General features: G+C 38.3%; 1 protein-coding gene across 2 annotated transcripts in view; it reads right to left on the bottom strand.

Moving 5' to 3' along the window:
* The window catches only part of LOC108424244 (inactive dipeptidyl peptidase 10-like), a 126,817-nt gene that overhangs the window by 42,877 nt on the left and 61,141 nt on the right, over positions 1-22,799 (bottom strand). For both annotated transcript variants that reach the window (XM_037539285.1, XM_037539286.1), the window contains exons 2-3: positions 14,330-14,444; positions 12,636-12,731 (exon numbers count right to left, since the gene is read on the bottom strand). In XM_037539285.1, coding sequence (XP_037395182.1) covers positions 12,636-12,731; positions 14,330-14,444 — 211 coding nt within the window. The remainder of the gene's footprint in view (positions 1-12,635; positions 12,732-14,329; positions 14,445-22,799) is intronic.

Raw genomic sequence — 22,799 nt, 5'->3', positions numbered from 1 at the left:
AAGTTGTTTATTGACGTTGGCTGAATCAATAAGGTTAAACTCATTTACAGACATCCAACAAAGCAGAGATTAAAGCATGGGCAGCACTGCTGTGGATATCTCCTTGTGAGTGCGCAAATTCTTATTCTTATGTGTACGGCTGATGTGAACAGATCCATATCGACAAAAATTTGCAACCATACATTTATGAGAAAATGAAAAGTAGGAATTTTACTATATGTTGCTTACTATATATTGTAAAATCTGAAGTGTGAATAGAATCAGGAATGAAAGGGTCATTTATATGCATTTACAGACTAATGACGTGAAAGGCCTAGTACAATAGTGTAGTTACACTATTTATATCTCAATGGACATCACTCATATTCACTCACAAAGAAATCAGTACACACACACACACACACACACAGTTGCATGTGTACACACAGGCTGTGTCAGGAGGGAGTGCATGCGTGCATGCAATGTGCAGCACATGTGCACTTTCATTAATTCTTTATCTTTCTCCACAAAGTTTCAAACTCAGCTGAAGCTGAAATCTCAACATCTCCAGTGCAGGTCAGACCAGGACGTGTGTGCAGAAGGAGTTGTACAGCTTCCTGAGTTTAGACACCAGCTTTCGTGGGGACAACTATATTGAAGGCAGAGCTGCAGTCGATAAGTTGCATCCTGACAAAAGAGGGCTGCTTGTTCGGGTGTTCAAGGACAGCAAGAAGCTAGGAGAGTAGTACACAAACTGCAGATGGCTAATGCTTCAAATTCACATTCATCAAGATGCTGCTGCTTATGTGAGACATCTACAGCTTTACCAAAACCTCAGAAGGTGTGAAGAAGAGCTCCTGGCCTTTAAAAGGCTTTTTAGACATAGAGACTGGTCTCTTTTTTACAGATAGTATGATATGAAAAATGTCTTTGAAAACGGATTATTGATAGATCATTAGACAGTGTGCTGCTACATCTCAATTTGCCCTTTAAGTCACATTTTTATCTAGCAGCATAATGCTGTGACATTAAAAAACACTACCTCTTAGCACAAAGCTTAGATATGTCAAGAAAGGACTGGAAAAGCACACACAGAGGGAATATAAGTCACCTTCCAGAAATAGTCTAATGAACATATCACTGCAAAAGTTGCTTGGTATAATAATACCATACTTATTTGCCTGACAGCTTATTTTCACTTAGCAATAGCGGCCTATCATAATTGCTAAATGCTGGGTATTTCATTTAGAACATAAGTCAACCAGCTAAGACAGAATATGTGCCAGACCAGAGTACACTCTACATAAAAGTGCCAAAAGGGATCTTTGGAGTAATGCCATAGAAGAAGTAAATTGGGTTCCTTAAAGTACATTTCACTGGGTGCTTATTCAAAGGAATATTGCAGCATTTTTTAAGCAAATTACTAAAGATAATAACTTCACTGCTTTCCCTAAGCCTAAAATACAAATTTAAAAATCAGGTCACATCGGATTTTGCAACAGTTTTTCTGACCACATCATACATTTTTACACATTAAATCCAAAATCAATATTTTAGTGAAGGAAATATGATGGCAACAGTAGTTAATTCACTTACACCTTTGAAAGACTCGGTTTTCAACCCAAGTTTTCTTTTGAATGATCTTTCAACAGACTTTCAACATCATCAGATTCATCCAATCGGGGAAGGGCTCTGAAGCATTACTCACATTCCTCTGTTCTTCTGCATGTTGCATGCAATTATACATTTTCCCAAGAGATGTCTCCAAATCCCCAAAACTTACATGTGTAGCTTTAAGGTCCTTGCTAGTTACATGACAGCCATGTCAAACTGGGTTCCTTCTAGGCTAGAGATCCATGGAGAAAAGCATTTTCCCTATGTTATGCTCTGAAATCAATTCAAGAATTCTAGTTCTGAGTTGAATTGGGTGTGTTTAATGAGGCACAACACTGAAGTCTACAGTGCTCTGGCCCACAAGGACTGGAGTCTGATATATTTTTATGGCATCACTCCATAAATTCCTTTTGGCATGTTTATATTTAAATATATTTTGTATATTGTATATCAAGTATCTGTTTACCCAAGAGTGGTCTCTCAGACTGGACTCATATCATCAAAGGGTTGGGTGCATTTTACAGCTTAACATGGCCAAGAACCTCCTATTTTAACAGGAAAGGGCCACTTCACTAATATGCAAAATAACCAACCACAGCTGTTTTTGTGTGACTTGCAGAGATGGGCACTTCTCAAAATGGGGCAAAATACAGAAACACATTCACAGGAAACAACTGAAATGTTGATCAAGAGCTAAATCTATCTACCTACCTATCTTTTCAAAAGGCTATCTATAACTGTGAAAGGCTATATACACCCAAAAGGCTTACACACAGTGAAGAAACATGTTTGAAAAAGACATCAGACAGATAAAACCCACTGCACAGAAGTGCATATATAAAGATGTGTGTTTATCCGTTAAGAGTGGAACCAACAAAATTCTGGTACTTGCTGCCAGCTTAGCGTGAAATAAATATCAGACAATCTGCATACTCACGTGGGCAGAGTATCTGAGGCTTACACTAAACCACGATAAGCCCAAGTCTATTTCTAAGCAGTGCGAACAAGATGAAAACTACTGCTATCACTGGTCAAGAAAGATGGAAAAGTTTCTCTTTCCTGGTTCATACAGAGTAGTAGTAACCATGTTATGTAAACAGATTCTCTGCCAAATGTGCGTAACTACCTTACAACATGTGTGAAGCAGCTTGAAAAGATTCATTTACTTGTTTCCCACTGGAAGCACATGTTAGGCTTCATCCTCTCTGGTCAGATGTTACTGTGCAACAAGGGTCACCTATGGCGAGGTGGAAATTTACAGAAACCTTAGAAACAAAAAGGCAAATGCCTGCAAAAGCAGATTCATAGACAGACCCAACATCACCACCTACGTATTTTACATATGATATGCTTTCCTTGCTGCGGATATTGCGGCTTCGGAAAACAGCTAGCGTGCTGCATTTGTAAGAGGTGGAATCTCTCTTTATTTCAGATTCACTGCAATCAGGTTCAACAAAAGAGAACTATTAGAAAGGCAGAATTCTTGGAGAATTAAAACACTTGTTCTTTGTTAACACTATTCAATCACTAAATCTCACATCCACTTGAAACAATATCCGTTTTAAACAATTATAGTGAGAGATGGATTTATGGACTCCCTAGGAGAGCTTGTACTTTTGAATGCATATTGCTCTCAGATTAAGTGTTCAGAGCACAGTGTGTGGGCATGTACAGTGCATGGATGTGTTTGCACTACAGACAGATGAGAAGGGTTTCTTTTCTTCCTCTCCATATTTCTTTTTATTTTCTATTTCCTTTCATTTCCTATGTTAGAGTCTAGTCTGTGTGGTTCATTTGATGGTGAGACTTCAAGTTCCAAACCGATATACACCAGTTTCTCACCTGCTGCCTCTGACCACACACACACACACACACACACACACACACACACACACACACACACACACACACACACACATGCTACAGGAAACAATTCTGCTTCTGTCTCACGCAAACACACATACAAGAATAAAAACATTGTTGCAGCCATCTAAAAAAATAAATAAAATCATCTCAGCAATACGTGTTTTTGCTTGTACAAACTGCATATAACATTAGAATAAATAAAACATTAATGCAATAAAAAGGTCATCTTGTGAACAAGGCAGAAGAAGAAAGTGTGGTCCCAGACTTGTCAGCTCCCTGATCCATTGCATGGATTCAGCAGCACTCATAACTTCACTTAATGAAGCACTGACCAAACAAACCTGGAGCTGGAAGATAACTATAAATATTTCTTGATGAGTGGTTTAAATTCATTAATTCATTAAACATAATAAATAACATTAAATCACTACTTACTGCATGAATGTTCTTTGGTTTTATTGCAATAAATTAATTTTAAATCATTATAAGTTTTGAATTACAGTACTGTGCACTAAAGTTAAGAATGACTCTTCCTTTTTTCTATAAAGCAGAGATATAAGGTTTTATTATGACAGTGATGCTGCTGTTTACTGTGTGTGTGTGTGTGTGTGTGTGTGTGTGTGTGTGTGTGTGTGTGTGTGTGTGTGTGTGTGTGTGTGTGTGTATATGCATTTGTATATTTCCAAAAGTATTCACTCGCCCATCCAAATAATTGAATTCAGGTAGTTCAATCACTTCCATGGCCACTGGTGTATAAAACCAAGCATCTAGGCCTGCAGACTGCTTCTACAAACATTAGTGAAAGAATGGGTCTCTCTCAGGAGCTCAGTGAATTCCAGCATGGTACCATGATAGAATGCCACGTTTGCAACAAGTCGAGTAGTTAGCCACTTTGTAGGTACTTTCCCAAAGATTGTAGCTAGCTACAATTTAGCTACTTTTACAGAAAGAGTAGTGGCTACTTTTTAGCTAATTTTTGAAAAGTATTGCACTACTTTTTATAGCAACTTTCAAACAGGCCCAACTGACAGTGTTAACCACACACTGTATTTAATCATAGCTGCATTTAATCATGTGCCAGAAAGAAACATACAATTCAAAAGATGCAAATGCACAAAAAGATCACTAGAAAGTGGCAATTGTTCTGAAAATCAACAAAAATAACTGAATACAAACCAGAGAATTTCCTGCTGTGTCTGACCCACTCATACCAACACACACACACACACACACACATCCACGTCAGTGCTACTGCAGTACTAAGATTGTTCCACCACCCAAACAGTACCTGCTCTGTGAAGGTACATGGGGGTCCCGACCACTGAAGAACAGCATAAAAGGGGCCTAACTAAGTATGCAGAGAAACACATGGACTACTGTCTGTAATTGTAGAACTACAACGTGCACCTATATAGTAAGTGGAGCTGATAAAATGGACAATGAGTGTTTCTACAAGGAGGTGATCATAATGTTATGCCGGATCGATGTATGTACAGACATGACATTCAGAGTCTTTATTATACTTCAGCAACACTTTAGCCTCAAAATCCTCATCATTGACTCTGTTTCTGTTTGGGGTGAGAACCTGAATAATCTCGCCACTGCTGTTGTGGCTCCACAGCAGAACTAGATTTCTAGGTAAAATAACATAATAATCGTCCTTTGCTGTAAAATCATTATAACACACAGTTCTAACACAGTTTTCACAATAGATGGTCTTAAACACTGGAGTTAATGCCAGTGTTGCCAACTTAGCAACTTTATCGCTATATTTAGCGACTTTTCAGACCCCACTGACCACGCCCCCATTTGCAGAGTGGGATGTAAATATACATTTAAAAATATATTAAACAATTGAAAAAAAAAATAAAATAAAAACTAAGTAACTCCGTCTAAGTGTCTCTTTCAAGGTCACTTTGCTGGTCCCAAGCCCGGATAAAGGAGGAGCATTGAGCATAGAGTAGCAGTTCCTCCCCACACAACAGTCTTTTGATTAAATTTGATATGCTAACATTTAACAACACAGGACAAAATTGATTCAAGTAATTTACGTAAAATGATTTATGTAATGTGGGTCTAGACAAAGCATTAAAGTCATGACGTTATTTTGAGAAGTGATGGGCTATTTCAAAGACAAAAAAGAAAAGAATCAACAGAAGAAGTTCGTTTATTCAGAGCTTATTTGTTGTTCTAACATATTTAGGGTGTTTTTTACTCACTTTTTTTTCAATTATGCAAATTAGGTGATGGCATCATTTAGCGACTTTTAGGACAGCCAATAGCTACTTTCCTTACTGAGGAATTGGCAACACTGGTTAATGCATAACAGCTAACTCACCCTTTAACACTGAAGACTGATGTGCAGACACACAGCAAGGCAGACAACAAAACGGCAAAGAGAGAGAAGACAAACATCGGTAATTTGGGGATGAATTATTTTACATTTAATAAATCACTCTGGTTTGCTGATACGTTTAATCTGCAGCAATTCACAAAACTGAAGTCAGCTTTTCTTTCTCCTGCTTCTTGTTCGAATTCTCCCATTCCACCTTAAATGGTGCAGCAGGACAATCTTGCACCTCAGTCACCATTTAAGGTGAAACAGGACAATTCGAACGAGAAGCTGGAGGATGAGAAACGACTTCAACCTCATAAAAAGTCAAACACTGAGAGACATTGTACAAGAAACCCGAGGAGAATGGGAATTTTCTCAAGATGGGAGCAAAGTGGTTACAGCTGAGCTACAGCTTAAAGCAGAGTAAAGTACGTCTGCGTTCAGGTTTATATTTTCAGCCGGTACTAGAAAATCAACACATACTGAGACATACTTACAGGTAAAATGGACAGAAGATGTTGTGGTTTCCAAAGTGGTTTAAGTTTTAGTTGAAAGGACAAAACAGCTCAACATTTTGGTTGTGACCCCTGAGTTAAGCCTACTAGTTAGGGGTGATGGGGCGTGGGGCGAGCGCATGCCCATCTGCTCGAGCTGTCAGCAGTTGCCACCAGCCCAGTGAACGACCGTGTTCTGTGGTTCATTTTGCATGGATTGACTGAAGCCTGTAGCGAAATAGTTTGTAGGCACTACAGCTACTAGCTAGTGGCTACAGCTACTAGCTACTAAAATTTGTAGATAACCACCAAAAGACGAATAACGCTTCTCCATCTGGCAATCCGATGGATGACTGTGGGTTTGTGTGGTTGCCAGGAGAACGGTACTTGTCTGACTGCATTGTGCCAAGTGTAAAGTTTGGTGGAGGTGGGGTTATGGTGTGGGGTTGTTTTTCAGGAGTTGGGCTCATTCCCTTAGTTACAGTGAAAGGAACATCTTGATGCTTCAGCAGACCAAGACATTTTGGACAATTTCATGCTCCCAACTTTGTGGGAACAGTTTGGGGACGGCCCCTTCCTGTTCCAACATGACTGCACACCAGTGCACAAAGCAAGGCCCATAAAGACATGGATGAGCGAGTTTGGTGTGGAAGAACTTGACTGGCCTGCACAGAGTCCTGACCTCAACCCAATAGAACACTTTTGGGATGAATTAGAGCGGAGACTGTGAACCAGGCCTTCTCGTCCAACATCAGTCTGACCTCACAAATGCGCTTCTGGAAGAATGGTCAAAAATTCCCATAAACACACTCTTAACCCTTGCCCTTGTGGAAAGTCTTCCCAAAAGAGTTGAAGCTGTTATAGCTGCAAAGGGTGGGCTGACATCATATTAAACCCTATATATATATATATATATATATATATATATATATATATATATATATATATACACACTCACCAGCCATTTTATTAGGTACCTGTTCAATTGCTTGTTAATACAAATAGCTAATCAGTCAATCACATGGCCATAACTCAATGCATTTAGGCACGTAGAGGTGGTCAAGACAACTTGCTGAAGTGCAGATCGAGCATCAGAATGAGGAAGAAAGGTGATTTAAGTGACTTTGAACATGGCGTGGTTGTTGGTGCCAGACGGGCTGGTCTGAGTATTTCAGAAACTGCTGATCTACTGGGATTTTCACGCACAACCATCTCTAGGTTTTACAGAGAATGGTCTGAAAAAGAGGAAATATCCAGTGAGCAGCAGTTGTGTGGACAAAAATGCCTTGTTGATGTGAGAGGTCATAGGAGAATGGGCAGACTTGTTCGAGATGATAGAAAGGCAACAGGAACTCAAATAACCAACCAAAATCTTGCAGTAATGTTTCCAACACCTTGTTGAAAGTTTGCCATGAAAAAATAAGGCAGTTCTGAAGGCAAAAGGGGGTCCAACCTTTTACTAGCAAGGTGTGCCTAATAATGTGGCTGGTGAATGTATATATATATGCACATCGAATAAAATGTGCATAAACACATAAAGGTTTATACTAGAATGGAATGTGTGTGTATGTGTATGTAATATGAGCCTGCGGAGTGATGAAGCGAAGAAGCTTTGATGTGATGAGGTGCTGAGAGCTGTGATAGAGCTTCACCCATTCATACACACTCACAAAACCTAGTTCACAAACAGACGCACATGCATTCACACACATACACACACAACTTGTTAATACACACAAGATACAAAATATCTTTCTCCCTTACTCGTTTACTGTCTCTCTTTCTCTGTCTCTGTCTCTGCTTCCCTTTCACTTTCTCTCTCTCTCTCTCTCTCTCTCTCTCTCTCTCTCTCTCTCCAGTGCTCTCTCACTCGCTGGGAGGGGAAATGACCAATTGAAATATTCATGCCGCCGCCAAAAAAAGACCTGAATGCCCCACATGCCTCATCCTTCTATCCTGTTACCATAACAACCAACGACTGCACATTTCTCACCCAGCTAGAGCCTTCCTCCCTACCTCTCTCTCTCTTTCTCTCTCTCTGTCTTTCTATCTCTCTGTGTCTCACACACAAACACAAATGCGTACACACACACACACACACACACACACATTCACCAGACGGTTCCAAAACACAATGAGCACACAGTCTTATACACACTGGATAATACAAACACACTATTCAGTGTAGCAGAAGTATCTGTTCATTCTTATACAGTGTCTCAATACAGAAACACCTCCCTTCATTCAACATATTAGATCTCTGTAAATCCACACACACACACACACACACACACACACACACACAGGGACGAGGGAAGTGGGGGTGCTGCTGGGGCTGCATCATATATATCAGGACTGCAACTGTTAAAATAATAATGATAAAATATTCTGGACTTTTTAATAATTTGAGCATAGTGAAGACCCATGTGTGCTTAAAGAGTTTGTATTTTTATATTTTAAAAATCTTTAGCAGCCCTACACTGTTTAAGTGAATGCTCTATATTTCATTCCAGTTATCTGAAAACTGTCGGGTGCATTCAGGCAGTGTCATTCAAACACACACTGGCTGAGGTGCAAAGGGAAAAAGTCTAGGCAGGGCTATAGGTAGGTGCTTGAAGCAGTCCAATACTGCCTTTGAAACTTAAAAATAATCAATCATAATAACAACATTTTTATCAGTTACATCTCTTCTCAGAGTGTGCTTCAGTATTAAATCTAACCTTGTGTTTGTGGGTGTGATGCACTTGGTTACCCTGCCACATATCAGCAATCTGCCTGGTCACCATTCAGCTTATTTGCATAAAGTTCATCCACAAAGAGAGAGCAGAGAAGGGAGGAAAGCCAGTGGTCTAATGTGTCATATGTGTATACTGTAGTCTATTGCCTCATTATAGCACTGAATGAGACATTCTATTAGATTCAAATGTACAAAAAAAAGAAAAAATAAACAGTTAAAAATCAAATAAAGAAGGCAAGACGTCATCGACACATTGCATATTTACTGCTAAAAATTTGGGCAGCCCCAACATAGAACACATTTCCATGTCTCAGCATACACAATCTCACACACACACACACACACACACACACACACACACACACACACACACACACACACACACACATACACCTTTTTCAATAATCATTGATTCTATAGACTGTCTGCTCTTTTCTCTCTCCTTTACTGCCTTTTAGTAAAATAGGATGTACTGTGCTGTGTAGGAGCACATCTTTGTATTTTTTGTTTTTTTTAAAACAATTTTAACAAAAACTATTTTTTAGCATTTTCGTATGAACAATAGAAATTGATCAGAAGGTCCATTCAAGTATGTTATTCAGGCAAGACAGTTACAGTAAAATACTATAATATATACTACACTATGATACCTACATAATATATACTATACTGCAATACCTCAAAAGTAATATTGTCTGCTTTTGCCCCAACTTTCATTTAGAAAGTAAATTTGCCTTGACATGTAGCTGAATGCCTACACCCATATTGCTAAGTGCTCTCTGGACCCAACACCGCCCCCAAACTCAAGACTAGATAAGAAGCTTGCATGTTGTTTCCATCATATCAAAACTTTGTATCTTCATTTTATTTTACTAACAATAAATGAAAAAATCCATTTACATTATTTGAATATTTCATGACAAATGGGCAATTTGAAAAAGTCCAAAATGGTCCAAAGTTACAAAAACTTCAAATGTTAAGATTTTTTCTTTGTGTTTTAAAGAGAGATACATGTTTTTGTTTTGACAGCAGTGATATGAAGTGCACTATGGAACATCTCTTACTCTGTTGATTTGTGTAACTAAGCTGAGTCAACACTCTGCATACAGGCATACATACATATACACACACCTGGACACCACTGCTTTTGTGGAGTGTGTAGGTCACCCTGCTGGACATTTACCAGTAGAGGTGCCCAGGATATGCACACACATATTGACTGAGGTTTCCTCTCTCCATTAATGTAGCCTTCATTTTGAAAATTGTTACTCTTTTTGAAAGCTTTCCAAATGAAAATGTCTTCAAATATTTAATGCACACACTGTGTCTGGCTTATCTCAAGCTATTAAGCCTCAGGGTCAAACTCTGAATGCACAGTGTGTATTGATCTATAAGTCTGAGTTTCTGATCGTGCATACATCTCTGTGAAGCTCGATTTACAGTGAATATGTTCAGCTCTTTAGTGTGTGTGTGTGTGTGTGTGTGTGTGTGTGTGTGTGTGTGTGTGTGTAGTGTTTTTCTCTGTAACAGGTCAGGAGTTCTATATTGGGTGCAGTGTATGGGCTGCTCTGAAGGCCATTAGGGTTAGAGGTATTGATGGACAGCTCTGCCTCATCCATCTCTGTTCTGTAGAGGTAAACAAGAGAAACAGACACAACAAACTGCTTTCTTCCTGACTCAAGCACATGCCTTTGAAATTAAAAATGTATAAAAATATTTAAAACACGCAGAACTCAGGCCTGGCGGCGCAAGACACTCATGCAAACAAACATAAAAATTAACAATGCATCCAAAATTTTGAACCAAAAGCTCACACTGTGGAGGTTAAATAAACAGACTAGCACATTTCCAGTTCTTTCTATAAGTCAAGTTGCACTCTAAATAACATTATTTGCTCTATTAAACTGAGCATCACGCCAGGAATCCATTCTGTGACTTTAGCAATGACCCCTTAAACTCAATTAAATATGCCACCAGATGCATGTGCACACTGGCCAGAGTGAAATGTATCAATGTGCAGAATTGCAGCCTTTCGTGTACTACTGTTTTTTTCTATCATTGTATGAAAGAATCACAGTGCCTCTTTTATTGTTGGATGCCCTGTGATTTTATCCTAATGAGCAGTCAAGCTCATTTGGATCATACATTCATTCATCCATTCATTCATTCATTCATTCATCAACTTTAACCACTTAATCCATATATGGTCATGGTAGCACTTGGGAGAGCAGAGGATTCCAGACGACCCTGTATCCCAGACCAACTTGGAGATATAATCCCTCTAGTGGGTCCTAGGACGACCACGGCGTTTCGTCCCAGTAGGCCGAGCCTAGTAAACCCCTACTGGGAGGTGTCCAGGGGGCATCCTGATCAGATGCCCGAACCACCTCAACTGGCTCCTCTTAATGTGGAGGAGTGGTAGCTGTACTTGGAGTTCCTTCCAGATAACCAAGCTCCTCACCCTATCAAGTGAAGTGTACCACCCGGCAGAGAAAGCTCATTTCCACCAGTTATATTCACAGTTTCATTCTTTCAGTCATTACCCACAGCTCATAAACATTGGTGAAAGCTGGGATGTGGACTGACCGTTAAACAGAAAGCTTTGCCTTATGGTTCGTCTCCCACTTCACCACTACAGTCCGGTACAGTGACCACATAACTGCTGCCGCCTAACCCAGCCTGCAGACGATCTCATCATCCTTCTTCCTATCACTTATGAACCAGACTCCAAGATACTGTAAACTTCTGCACCTGGGGCAGGTCCTTACCTCTTACCCAGAGTAGGCCTGCCATTAGTGAGAGCTTATTATTGTTTTTTTTTTTTCAATCATGGTAATGATAAAATGGGATTGATGTATGACTTAGAATCCACATTATTAAAAGAGAAGAGTAATTATAGAGTATTAAATAGCAGATTAAGTAGCAGAAATAGCATTTAGTCATGATCAAAAATGTGATAGGTTGATTCCATGGACAATTCTTCATTATATCATTTGTTAATCTGATGTCTTAGGCCTTCTGCCCAGCTTCTGAAGTCCTAATCAAACAGAGAGGCACTGTGGTTGATTGGACAAATTTCTTTTGGGCGTTTCAAGATTTGAACCATTTTATTGGGTTTTGTTACTAAAATACTTACTTCTAAGAAAGGCCTAGAAGGCCCTGCAGGACACTAATAGATATAATATAATACCAACATAGACACAAGTATATAATTCAACTCTTCCAGCGCTGGTAAAACGCTGAGCTCCATCTCAGAAACAGAGAAACAGTCTTGATTAATCTCAGCATAAGAAAGTGACCACCCTCAGGACACTGACACCAGCATGAATAAAGCATGCCACCCGTCCTGCTGTCAATCACTGAGGCTGCCACACTGCCGTTACACAAGAGTGGGAGATTACATGTGTTCACTGATGTAACAGGCTATCATTACTGAAGAAAGTGATCTTATTTACAGAGTGTGACTCTGTATGTATGTACATGTGTGTGAGAGAGAGACGGAGAGACACACAGACAGAGAGAGAGAGAGAGAGAGAGAGAGAGAGAAACTGTTCAGCACAACAGTAACATCATAGTTAATGAAAAAGCGTCCTCCAGTATATTGTCTTACCGTTGATCCAGAGTGCCTCAGGATCGTGTACGTGGAAATCAGGACCAAACAGATCCTCCACTGTCAACTTAGTGTCACTACCAGCCAGAGTGTCCGCTGTCAACACACACACATTACAGAGCCATCAGAAACCAGACACAGACCTTCTCCCAAGGTCACGTCTGTCAGTGTCTACAGAGGTCAACCCTGAGCCAAACACAAAAGGAGAAACACGCTCAGCTTACCCACACACTCAAACACACCACAGCACAGACACAAACACACCTTCATGAGGAATTCATCCTCAGTTAAAGGATACACCAACACTGAGTTGGAGGGTTGAAAGTTTAAGGTTGACACCATGCTAACAGGAAGTGCTACTACCTTAGACTTTGTGTTGAACAGGTGATTATGATTTTGATGATTTGGTTGATGTGGCTTCTGTTTGACACTTAACATTTTAGTGCTCTTCTTACACTGTAGCACATTCACCAATATGAGGAAGACTGGAATTCCATAACTGCTGGAAGAAGGCCACAGAGTTGACCGTTTGGAATATACATGCTTGTTTACACCTCAACACAGAATAAGTTCAGAAATAAATCATTTTATCATGTGGGAGTATACCATAAATAAGGTCAGCATAACTAATTAAAATGTTTTAATTTTGATAATATTTTACTTATTAATTAAATCATCAGTGCAGTGTAGTAGTCAGACAACACAAGCTAAACAATTAATGTTGCATTTTGCTGTAAGAGAAGCTCTGGATTCCAATTCAATTACTTACACAGAGAGCAATCAAGGAGAAAAGCAAAGTTTCTGTTGCTTAAAAATATTTTTCCCCTTCCACAGATAAGGCTCAACCATCTTCAGCACAGCACTCTGTTGTAATTGCTACTCGAGTGTTCATATCTCAGCTTCTATAGTGTCCTATTCATCACATACTTACAACTTAGCTCAATAAATAAGCTTTTGTTTCTGCCATAGCCTATATTGTCTGACTTATTTTATTGCTTTTGTATTCTATTCTGGATGTAAACTATTTGCCAGTACTTCACAAATATTTTATGAGGTAAATCAGATGAGAGTTATAGGCTACTGGATAATTGCTGCTTAAATAATGTCCAACTTGGAACAGCGGACAAAATAAGGTTCCCAGATATGCAGTCTAATGTGTATGGTCAAATTAACCATTAATGGTCTTATGAAGTAATATGCAGCACACTTTTGTGCCTTATAATACTGACATCATAATAATGTCAAACTAAAATATGCAATAATTTGGTAAAAATCAGAGATCAGTAAGAATGGGTCATATGGTTAGGTTAGGGTTTTATTTTGTCAGACTTATCTAAAAAAATTGAACAGCAGAAATGCTGAGAAACTGTGCTTTTGCAGCTTTGCTTTCCTGTGCCATACTGTGCAGTGAAACTAAAACCAGGTGGCAATGTATGTGGTAGGACTATACGGTCACTCTACAGCCTATTTTACAAAGACTATTTCCATTTTAGTCTCCATTCTGCTATCCTACATCTTTACTTCTCTGTGCAAGCAGAACCTCGTTCAATGCTAGCTTGAGTCCTGGGTCCATTGTTCATTAGGTGTTTTCAGTGGATTTTTATGAGTACCAGCGGTATTAGGGTTGATACCTGACACCAGTATCAACACATTCCTAACTGTAATAATAGTGAAAGCTTGGTATATGTGTGTACCTGGTGTGAGGAGGATGACAGACATCGTGATGAGTGAACAGACCAGCAGAATGACCAGCAGAGCGATGGCTATCCCCTTCCAGTTCCTCTGAGGAGGACTCACCCCACCCAGATCCTACAGAGAAGGAGGGGAGAGAGGAAGGAAGAGAAAGAATTATAGCTTTCTGAATAGTCACAGAATATTTCAAATGTCTATGCACACTTTAGCACACACACACACACACACACACACACACACACACACACACACACACACACACGCACGCACATCTTCATACAGGACATCATGCAGTCATATTATTAGTCATGCGCAAAAGTTTGGACACACTGGTCAAATAACGTTTTGTTGATTTTCTAAGTGAAAATAAGTACAGATTCTCTACAGAGAACACTTCTACACATTTATTAATTATTTGCTGAATTATATATTGGAAAAAATGTATATATTTTTATATATATAATATATGTTTTATTTTTTAATACAATACAATACAAAAAAAGAGATTGTGTAGTAAATTTGAAAATATGCCATATTTACGTTTATTCTCTTTAGAGAAATGTTATTTATTTTCACTTAAAAAATCTACAAAACATAATCTGACCAGGGGGTATTCAAATATTTGCATACGTCATGTCTCATACATGACATATTTATGTAAAATGTAAATCTATATTCTTTTAACCTTAACCTAAACAAAAATAAATTGTTTTGCCATTTTAGTTTTAAAACATTCTTATAAGACAAATACATAAGCACTACTGTAGCAGTAGATATACAGGAAAAAACTAAAGATACAAAAGATGGTAACATTATTCAAGGGTACTGTTCACAAAGATACTTAACATTTAACTTGTTAAGCTTGTCATGACAACTAACATAACTCTTTATAAATGTTTATAAATGCTTACTGTAATAGGACAAAAACTAATTTAGCTAACCAATTAAAAGTGGCAAATGCTACTTTACAGTGAATGACATTTATGGGAATAAGCATTTATAAACATTAATGTAGGATTGTCATGACAAGCTTATGTAGGTGTAAAATAGCCTTATGAAAAGTATCCTACAATAAAGTGTTACCCAGAAGATTTTATCTGTAGTCAAATTGCAGGCTGCTTCAGTAAGTGTAGTACTGAAGGGCCTGAGTGTGCAGGGCCATATGTCAGTCTGCCTGTGCATGTGTTTTCTCTGTGATCCACGTGTCTCAGCACATTACTAAACACCATTCCTGTATTATTCATCAGGCTGCCTTGGTTTGTGAAGCAGAGGAATGTGGTTCATAATTCAGCCCTGTGAGACACATATAGTGACTGTATGATAATTAGTAAACTGTAATAAATAAAAAGCAGGAGGTTTATCTTAAAGACATTAACAGAGGCAGAAGCTTCCGGTGCCGCGTCACACACGAACACACAGACACACATCCGCCTGTGTGCTTCAGTCTCGGATCCACTGCTTGGATCTCATACTGAAGACATCTGTGTTCTGTCTCAGTGCTGGACTGAATCGCTGTTCATTTTCAGCTGAATCTTATGGCTCTCACGCTATGGAAATAAGCTATACTAGGGCAGTGACATAAGGACAGTATATCACTGAGGTACGTCTTGCAACATTGTAAAACACCTTGTAGTAGAGTATATCGCTGTTGTGGGAAGAAAACCTTGTATCTTCATTTTTGACATTTTTCAGTTTTTGACATAACTTGAAATTACCTGAAACTTGAAAAAACCCTTTACAATGTGTCAAAAATTTATGATGAATGGACCAAAAGAAAATGACTTCTTTCCTAGTCTGGTTCCACTGACCTACATTAAAAGTAAAGTAAGTTTTTTCCTTCTCCTGTAAAGTTGTAATTTTGGAGATACAAGGAATTTTATTCATTAAGCTTATCAGTTAATCAGACAAACTGCATGCAGCTCCGCCCACTAACTGCTTGCTTATGAGACACAGAGCTAAAAAAGGCAGTGAAATTCTGGAGCTGTCAACCGGTTCAATAGAAAACACATAATGATTCATTATTATTTTAATGTAGTCCTAGCTTAACTTTGCATTGTAACTTTTGGTAATGTTATTGTACATGATATTGCTATTCTCTAATCTTCTATAAAGCTTTTTTAAAGTAAAAAACTCCCCTAACCTTAAACCAAACAGCATACATCCATTTTTATTATGAAATGAAAACATAGTAATAACATTCAAATCTGCCCTCTAAGAAAGTCTGAATTTTGGAACCTACATCAACAAACAAATAATAGCCAGAAAGAACGGATTAGTTCCTCATCAGCAACAGATTTTGTTTTAACATGTAAATAAAGGACTGTTTATTCTGTTTGAAGGTATTTTATTATTCATTCATGGCAGGAAAAACAGAGGAAAGGCACCGCACTCAGCTGGTCTCAAGAACATTTTCCTGGGTCCACCACACCCTGAGACTGAGACAAGAACAAGACATTTAATTTAAGGTCTCAGACTTGGGTACTACAACACTAGATGAGACAGTGCCATTAACCAATGTAGTTCTTTCCCACCAAAACATTATAGAGGTTTATTTTACTCATGCACCTAAAAAGCTTGAGAAACAATAACGAGGATGTGCACATATTGTGCCTTGATCACTGCATATTTTGCAACTTGTCTTCTTTCATTTCTGGTGCTAACAGGGGTCATGCCTCCATCTAGCCACTGTTTCTGCAGCCATTGCTAAAGGATGTTTTTTAAGTCTTTTGAGATTCTAATGCAAATGTATGCCTGTTATATGTATGTAATTCATTAGGGGGCTCATTTGTGCAGCCTTCCAATCACAATAAACAATTAACAAACAGTGTACTGAAAAAACAATGTAGCTCTGAGCTGTACTGTAGATGGCCAGGGTGGCTTAGCAGCACTCACACTCTATCCTCATTTCACTCATCCTCCAACCTCATCCTGCATGCTGACTGCCTAGGAAAGGCAGAAAAACATCTGTGTGTATAAGGAGGAGTGTGTCCTTGCAGGATCACACATTGATTGTAAATGGCTGAATGCTGTCATGCATGCTGCTCTTTCTTCTCCTTCCTCCATTTCCTGCTCAGCTGCAAAAGCTGATGGAGGTTCATTTATAAAGTGAATTATGAGCAGCAAGACAGAAGGAGGAACATACCAGTACTCCACAAACACACACACACACACACACACGCACACACACACAGATTTCCCTCCTCACTCACACCAAAAATCAGGGCTCCATTACGATTTACAATCCAAACAGGCATCAGAGCTATAAAACCAAAGTCACTGACACACACACACAAAGCACACCACACCATTCACCCACTGTACATACACAAACTCTCTCTCTCTGTCTCTCTCTCTCTCTCTCTCTCTCTCTCTCGTTTGATTTTCTGTCAGTGCTGCACTACATCTTCCAAATGTGTTTCTTTCTCTCTCCGGGCATCGCTGTGTTATTGTGCAGAAGGAGAAAGAGCCATAAACACACACCTGGTGTGAGAGAGAATGTGTGTATGAGAGAGAGAGAGAGAGAGAGGGAGGTAGAAAGAGAGAGGGAGAGTAAGAGAGCAAGTGACTTAATCAGTAACATATGGTGCCATATGGAAATAATAGAAAGATCAAACTAAATAAACCTTAACAGTGTAAGACATTCTAGGATATACCCTAATGACCATGATCTAATGCTTTGTTCCTATACTACTTATTCTAATGTTGTGTCCAAAAGTTTGTGCCAAAACAACATCAACAACAACAACAACAACAATAATAATAATAATAATAATAACACTTCTTTCAACTCTTAAAACATTTGAAAAACATTTAAATAATCCATATAGTTTGATGTGTAAAGGGACCAGTGCATTTTTTGGTTGTTTTGTTTTTGCCTCTGTAAATTGGTACATCCAATCAGAAGTCAAACAATGGGGGGCAAATTCAACTGGAGCATGTACACTCATACTGAGAGGACCGTATTGGAATTATTACTCTTTTGTACGTAGTTCTCCCATTTTAAGGAACCACAATTGGACATTTGGCTTGTCAAGAGACAGTTTTACATGAGCATCTACACTTGGCATTTGGAGAGGTGTCAATGCCAGGCAGAACAATTTGACAGAATCAAACAGAGTCATACATTGGATATGTCAGAATAAATTCTTGAGTATGTTGCTGACAAGCAAGAAAGCAATGTTGATATGAAAAATAGAGTGTCTGGGACACAGTGAAGATAAACCTGTACCACAGTGATGGAAAGAAGTATGATGAAAAAATTTACTTTCATAATGGCAGTATAATGGCATGGACATGTATAACAGCCAGTGAGATGGGTTTACTTGGCTTTATTGATGCTGTGACTACTGATGGGAGCAATAGAATGAATTCTGAACTGAACAGGAACACCTTTACTGAGATCCACTACAATACCACAGAACTCACTGACCTTACAGCAGGACAATGAGCTGAAACATATGAATAAGGACACTTACAGAGTTTGATTTATAAATGACTTTACTGAAAAACAGACTGAATGAACGAAAACATTCCTACAAGTAGAAAACTAACAAGGCTATATTACAGGCCTGGCAGAGGGAAGATAAAGGGTCACAGACGTCCTACAAACCATTATAAGTATAAAATTGACCATTATGTTAATTTGTCCAGTTACTTTTGGTGCTCAAATGGGTTGAGCTACATATAAAAAGTGTTGTAATCGTAATCCATATAATAAAAAAATTATGATTCTATTGTGTTAAAAAGTTTGCAGAATTATCTGCATTATTTCTCAAAACAAGTAAAATGACTCACTAAAAAATTACTTCAAACAAATACAAAAACTAGAGAATGATTAAATAAATTTCTAATAGTCTTACAACAACTTTATAATGAGAAATATGAGATATATTGATAAGATATAAGATATATATTTTTTATTTTTTAATAAAACATCCTAATTTAAGAAATTTTAACACTAAACAATATCTTCTTTGACTGAGATACAGTATATGGGCAAAACAGCAGTGCAATGTCAAAATTCGACTGCACTAAATCCAGATAAACAGGACAATTATGTTGAACAAGACTAATAATGCTCTCCTTGTATAAAAACACACAGTTGCTCAGTGTTTGATATCCACAATTTGCTCAGAAAACCATATTGTGATACAGTTCATCATGATAACGGTTACAGAATGCAGGAGGATTTATTTTCAGCTATGATTAGAATAACTGCACTTTTACAGCAAAATATTACACCAAAGTTAAATCACTCTGAGTAATACAACTAATACATTACAGTAGTTCACTCTTTTTGCTTGTGTGCTTAATTTATCATTTTGCAGCTCTTCATAAATGTTCCTGCTCTGAAAAACAATAACACTAGCAGTAATGGAGCAGTGCACTATAGTTGAACCTTGATAGCTTTGATTTAAATGAGCCTATCATATCGCTTCATACTTCAAGAAGGTTGGGTCCACTTTAAATCAGCATTATTGATTGGTTTTTTAACCAGTGATAGCCTTCCTCCAATTACTCAAACGTAATATTGCTGATGCAGTGCAATGATGTGGAGGCCTCTGGAGGCCCAGGGTCAGGGGTGTCAAACATGCAGGCCGTGGGGCTGGGATTCGCCTGATTACATTTCTTATCTGGTCTGATGTGGTCTAATTTAGAATCCGTGTTCTAAATTAAAATCATCTTGTGGACCATACTTTACCATTTGCAAAATAATGAGTGACACAACACTTAATCAAACATTGCATAGCAACCATGAGCACTACTTTTTCTGACAAGTAAATTATTATACTAAGAAATGGCGAAGTGTGTTTAATTGAAACACATGCTATTCTGATCCTCTGGAGGCTGGTGCTGTTTTTATTGCAGTCCTGAAGCTAAAATAATTTTGGATTGCACTCTGTGAAGACTACATTCACAGCTCAATGTCAAAAGTATTAACAAGCAGTCCTAAGGTAAGCTTAACTAAATCTTGAATCTTTAAGATTAAACTTAAATCTTAATGTTTACTAACATCCATTTAAATTTAATGTCTAACAATAAGTATCCTTACACAACAATCTTAAGATCAGTTAGCTAGCTAAAGTTAGCCTTTCTTAACTTCAAGAATTATGCATGTGCAGGCAGTGCCTGCCATTTTTTGCAGTTTTCTAATAGATTCTGTGCAACAGTCAACTAACATTTCTGACTAACCTTAGGCTGACTGTCTAGTCTGTTTTGTAGGTGTTATTTGTTCAATCAGTTTGTCCATATAAATGTCCACATAGACATATTAGAGTGTAATTGGGCCCGTTGCCACAATATGTTTGACATCTCTGTGCTAAGCAACTGCCAATTCCACGTATAGCTACTATTGGCCCTGGTGATAATGGCAAAATATTGTCCTATCACCCACCCTTGTAAACAACAGTCTGAAACAGTTTAATCACGCAAATTCAAAGCACCACTTTTCAGTTTTTAGGGTTCCCCTAATACAGATATAAACACCATCAAACATTTTGCAATTAACCTCACAGACATGGTTTTAATTCAAATCTAATGTGCTGGAGTACAGAGTCAGTTATTCACAACCATGCTGTATGTACATTTATAATATTGGCTATGTGCTTGTCAAAGCAGAACTGAGTAAGTGGAATGAGTGGAAAGTGAACAGCACTCAAAATAAGTGCCACTTCACCACAACATGGTATTATTGAGTTAATTTAGATGTAGTAACACATTTCCATTTTTTAATGAAGGCTAATGTAATCTAATCTTGCATCCCACATACAAACGCGCATGGAAAGAAACACTTTGAACTACTCAATTATGAATGCATTTAATTGGGCTGTAATATGGTTATCTATCAGAGAAAGTTCTGAGTGGTTTAATATTCTTGACATCATAAACTGCACTAGGTGTTGTTAATGATAATGTGTGCATGGTCTGCTGCTTCCAGATCTTTAAATGAATGTTGACTACAGGATTGCTGCAACACTGACCTTCCCCTTTAATTGGACATAGTGTTGGATTAATGTGGATTGGATTACTTTTTACTGCCACAGAAAACAAACCAACCCCAAATCCCCCTGTCCTTTATGTTTGTCACTGACTGACTAAGCGAGTGACTGTGCATATAAATATGGGAAATTTTCTGTGTGTGTGTGTGTATGTGTGTGTGTGTGGTTAATAAGCACCCTATTTTTAGCAAGGCAAGATTCTGTGTGTCCATTTGTTCGACCTTGCTGCGCGCGCGGTCAGACAGGCGGGCGTTCGAACAGATTAGTGCCAAAAACACAGGATTAATCTCTGCTGCTCCATCCTCGTTAGTGCCATTCCAACATGCCATTGTTACTATCTCATCAAATCTTAATCCTCAGAGCTAATTATACAGCCTTTATGAACACAAATACAGGGTTAGAAGCTGATTCATGGCTAACAGCAATTTTAACTCAAAAGCAGAACACAGCAGACTCCATGACACTGGCGCATATCAGCCTGCGAGATGATGCAAATTCTGAGAGCTTTTGTACTCAGCCTCAAACGAAACGGTAACACACCTCCTCCTGCTCCCGGCAGGGCATGTGCCAGGGTGTATAGCATTTACAAATGCAGGGATTTCTCTACCATGTTTTTTTTCTTTCATTTCTGCCACATATACTGAGAAAGGTCATGTATAAAAGGCTAATGTAGTCAAAAGGGTATTATGACCCCAAACTACAGCTTAGTTTGCTGTTTCAAGTTATGTGGTATTCTGTAGCACAGCATAATCTCCCAAAGCCTCATCGGTTTGAGACAGAATTAACAAATTTACAATATTTTCTTGTTTCTCTTCATCAGTGTTATCCTACTATAATACCCAGCATGCAAATACATCATACAGCCGTTGTGAATCCCTGTGGTGTCAACAAATCCTGACTTCTAGCCTAGCCTCTGTTCTATCACCTAATAAATACATAAATAAATACAACCATAAATACAACCAAGCTAGAATTAGTGTAACACTTTCCTTAATGATTGAACAAAAACTATAAAGAAAACTGTAAAGAACTGATGTCAGATGCAAAGCTTTTTACCTTTAAGCCACTGAAAAGACGCCAAATTAAGATGAGGTATCTAGATAGAGTATTAGCTAAACTAATTCTAAAAACTAAAAAATTTCTGTCATTTGAGAAATCCATTTACTCCACTGTAATGACAATTTGAAGACAGATACTGCAGTTATATAGCTGCATTCAGGTATTTAGCTTCCTAGCAGTCATGTTAGCTATCTGGCTAGCTTCTGCATTCACTAGCTTAAACAGAGAAAATACCTTGCCCAAAATTTCACTCCATAGCAGTTGTATGTTTTCAAAAGTTCTTCTTATTTTCAAGATGCAACCTCAGTGTAAACAGTCTTTAACCTTTTAAATGGCCAGGGCTCACCAGCAGGCCCAAAGTCTTATTATATACTTCTATAACCTACAAATAGCTCAACCAGTTTTCACCAACATC

Source organism: Pygocentrus nattereri, chromosome 6 (assembly GCF_015220715.1).
Source record: "Pygocentrus nattereri isolate fPygNat1 chromosome 6, fPygNat1.pri, whole genome shotgun sequence".
Taxonomy (NCBI): Eukaryota; Metazoa; Chordata; class Actinopteri; order Characiformes; family Serrasalmidae; genus Pygocentrus; species Pygocentrus nattereri.
The sequence above is the reverse complement of the archived record's forward strand: the minus strand, read 5'-3'. Positions and strand labels throughout refer to the sequence as shown.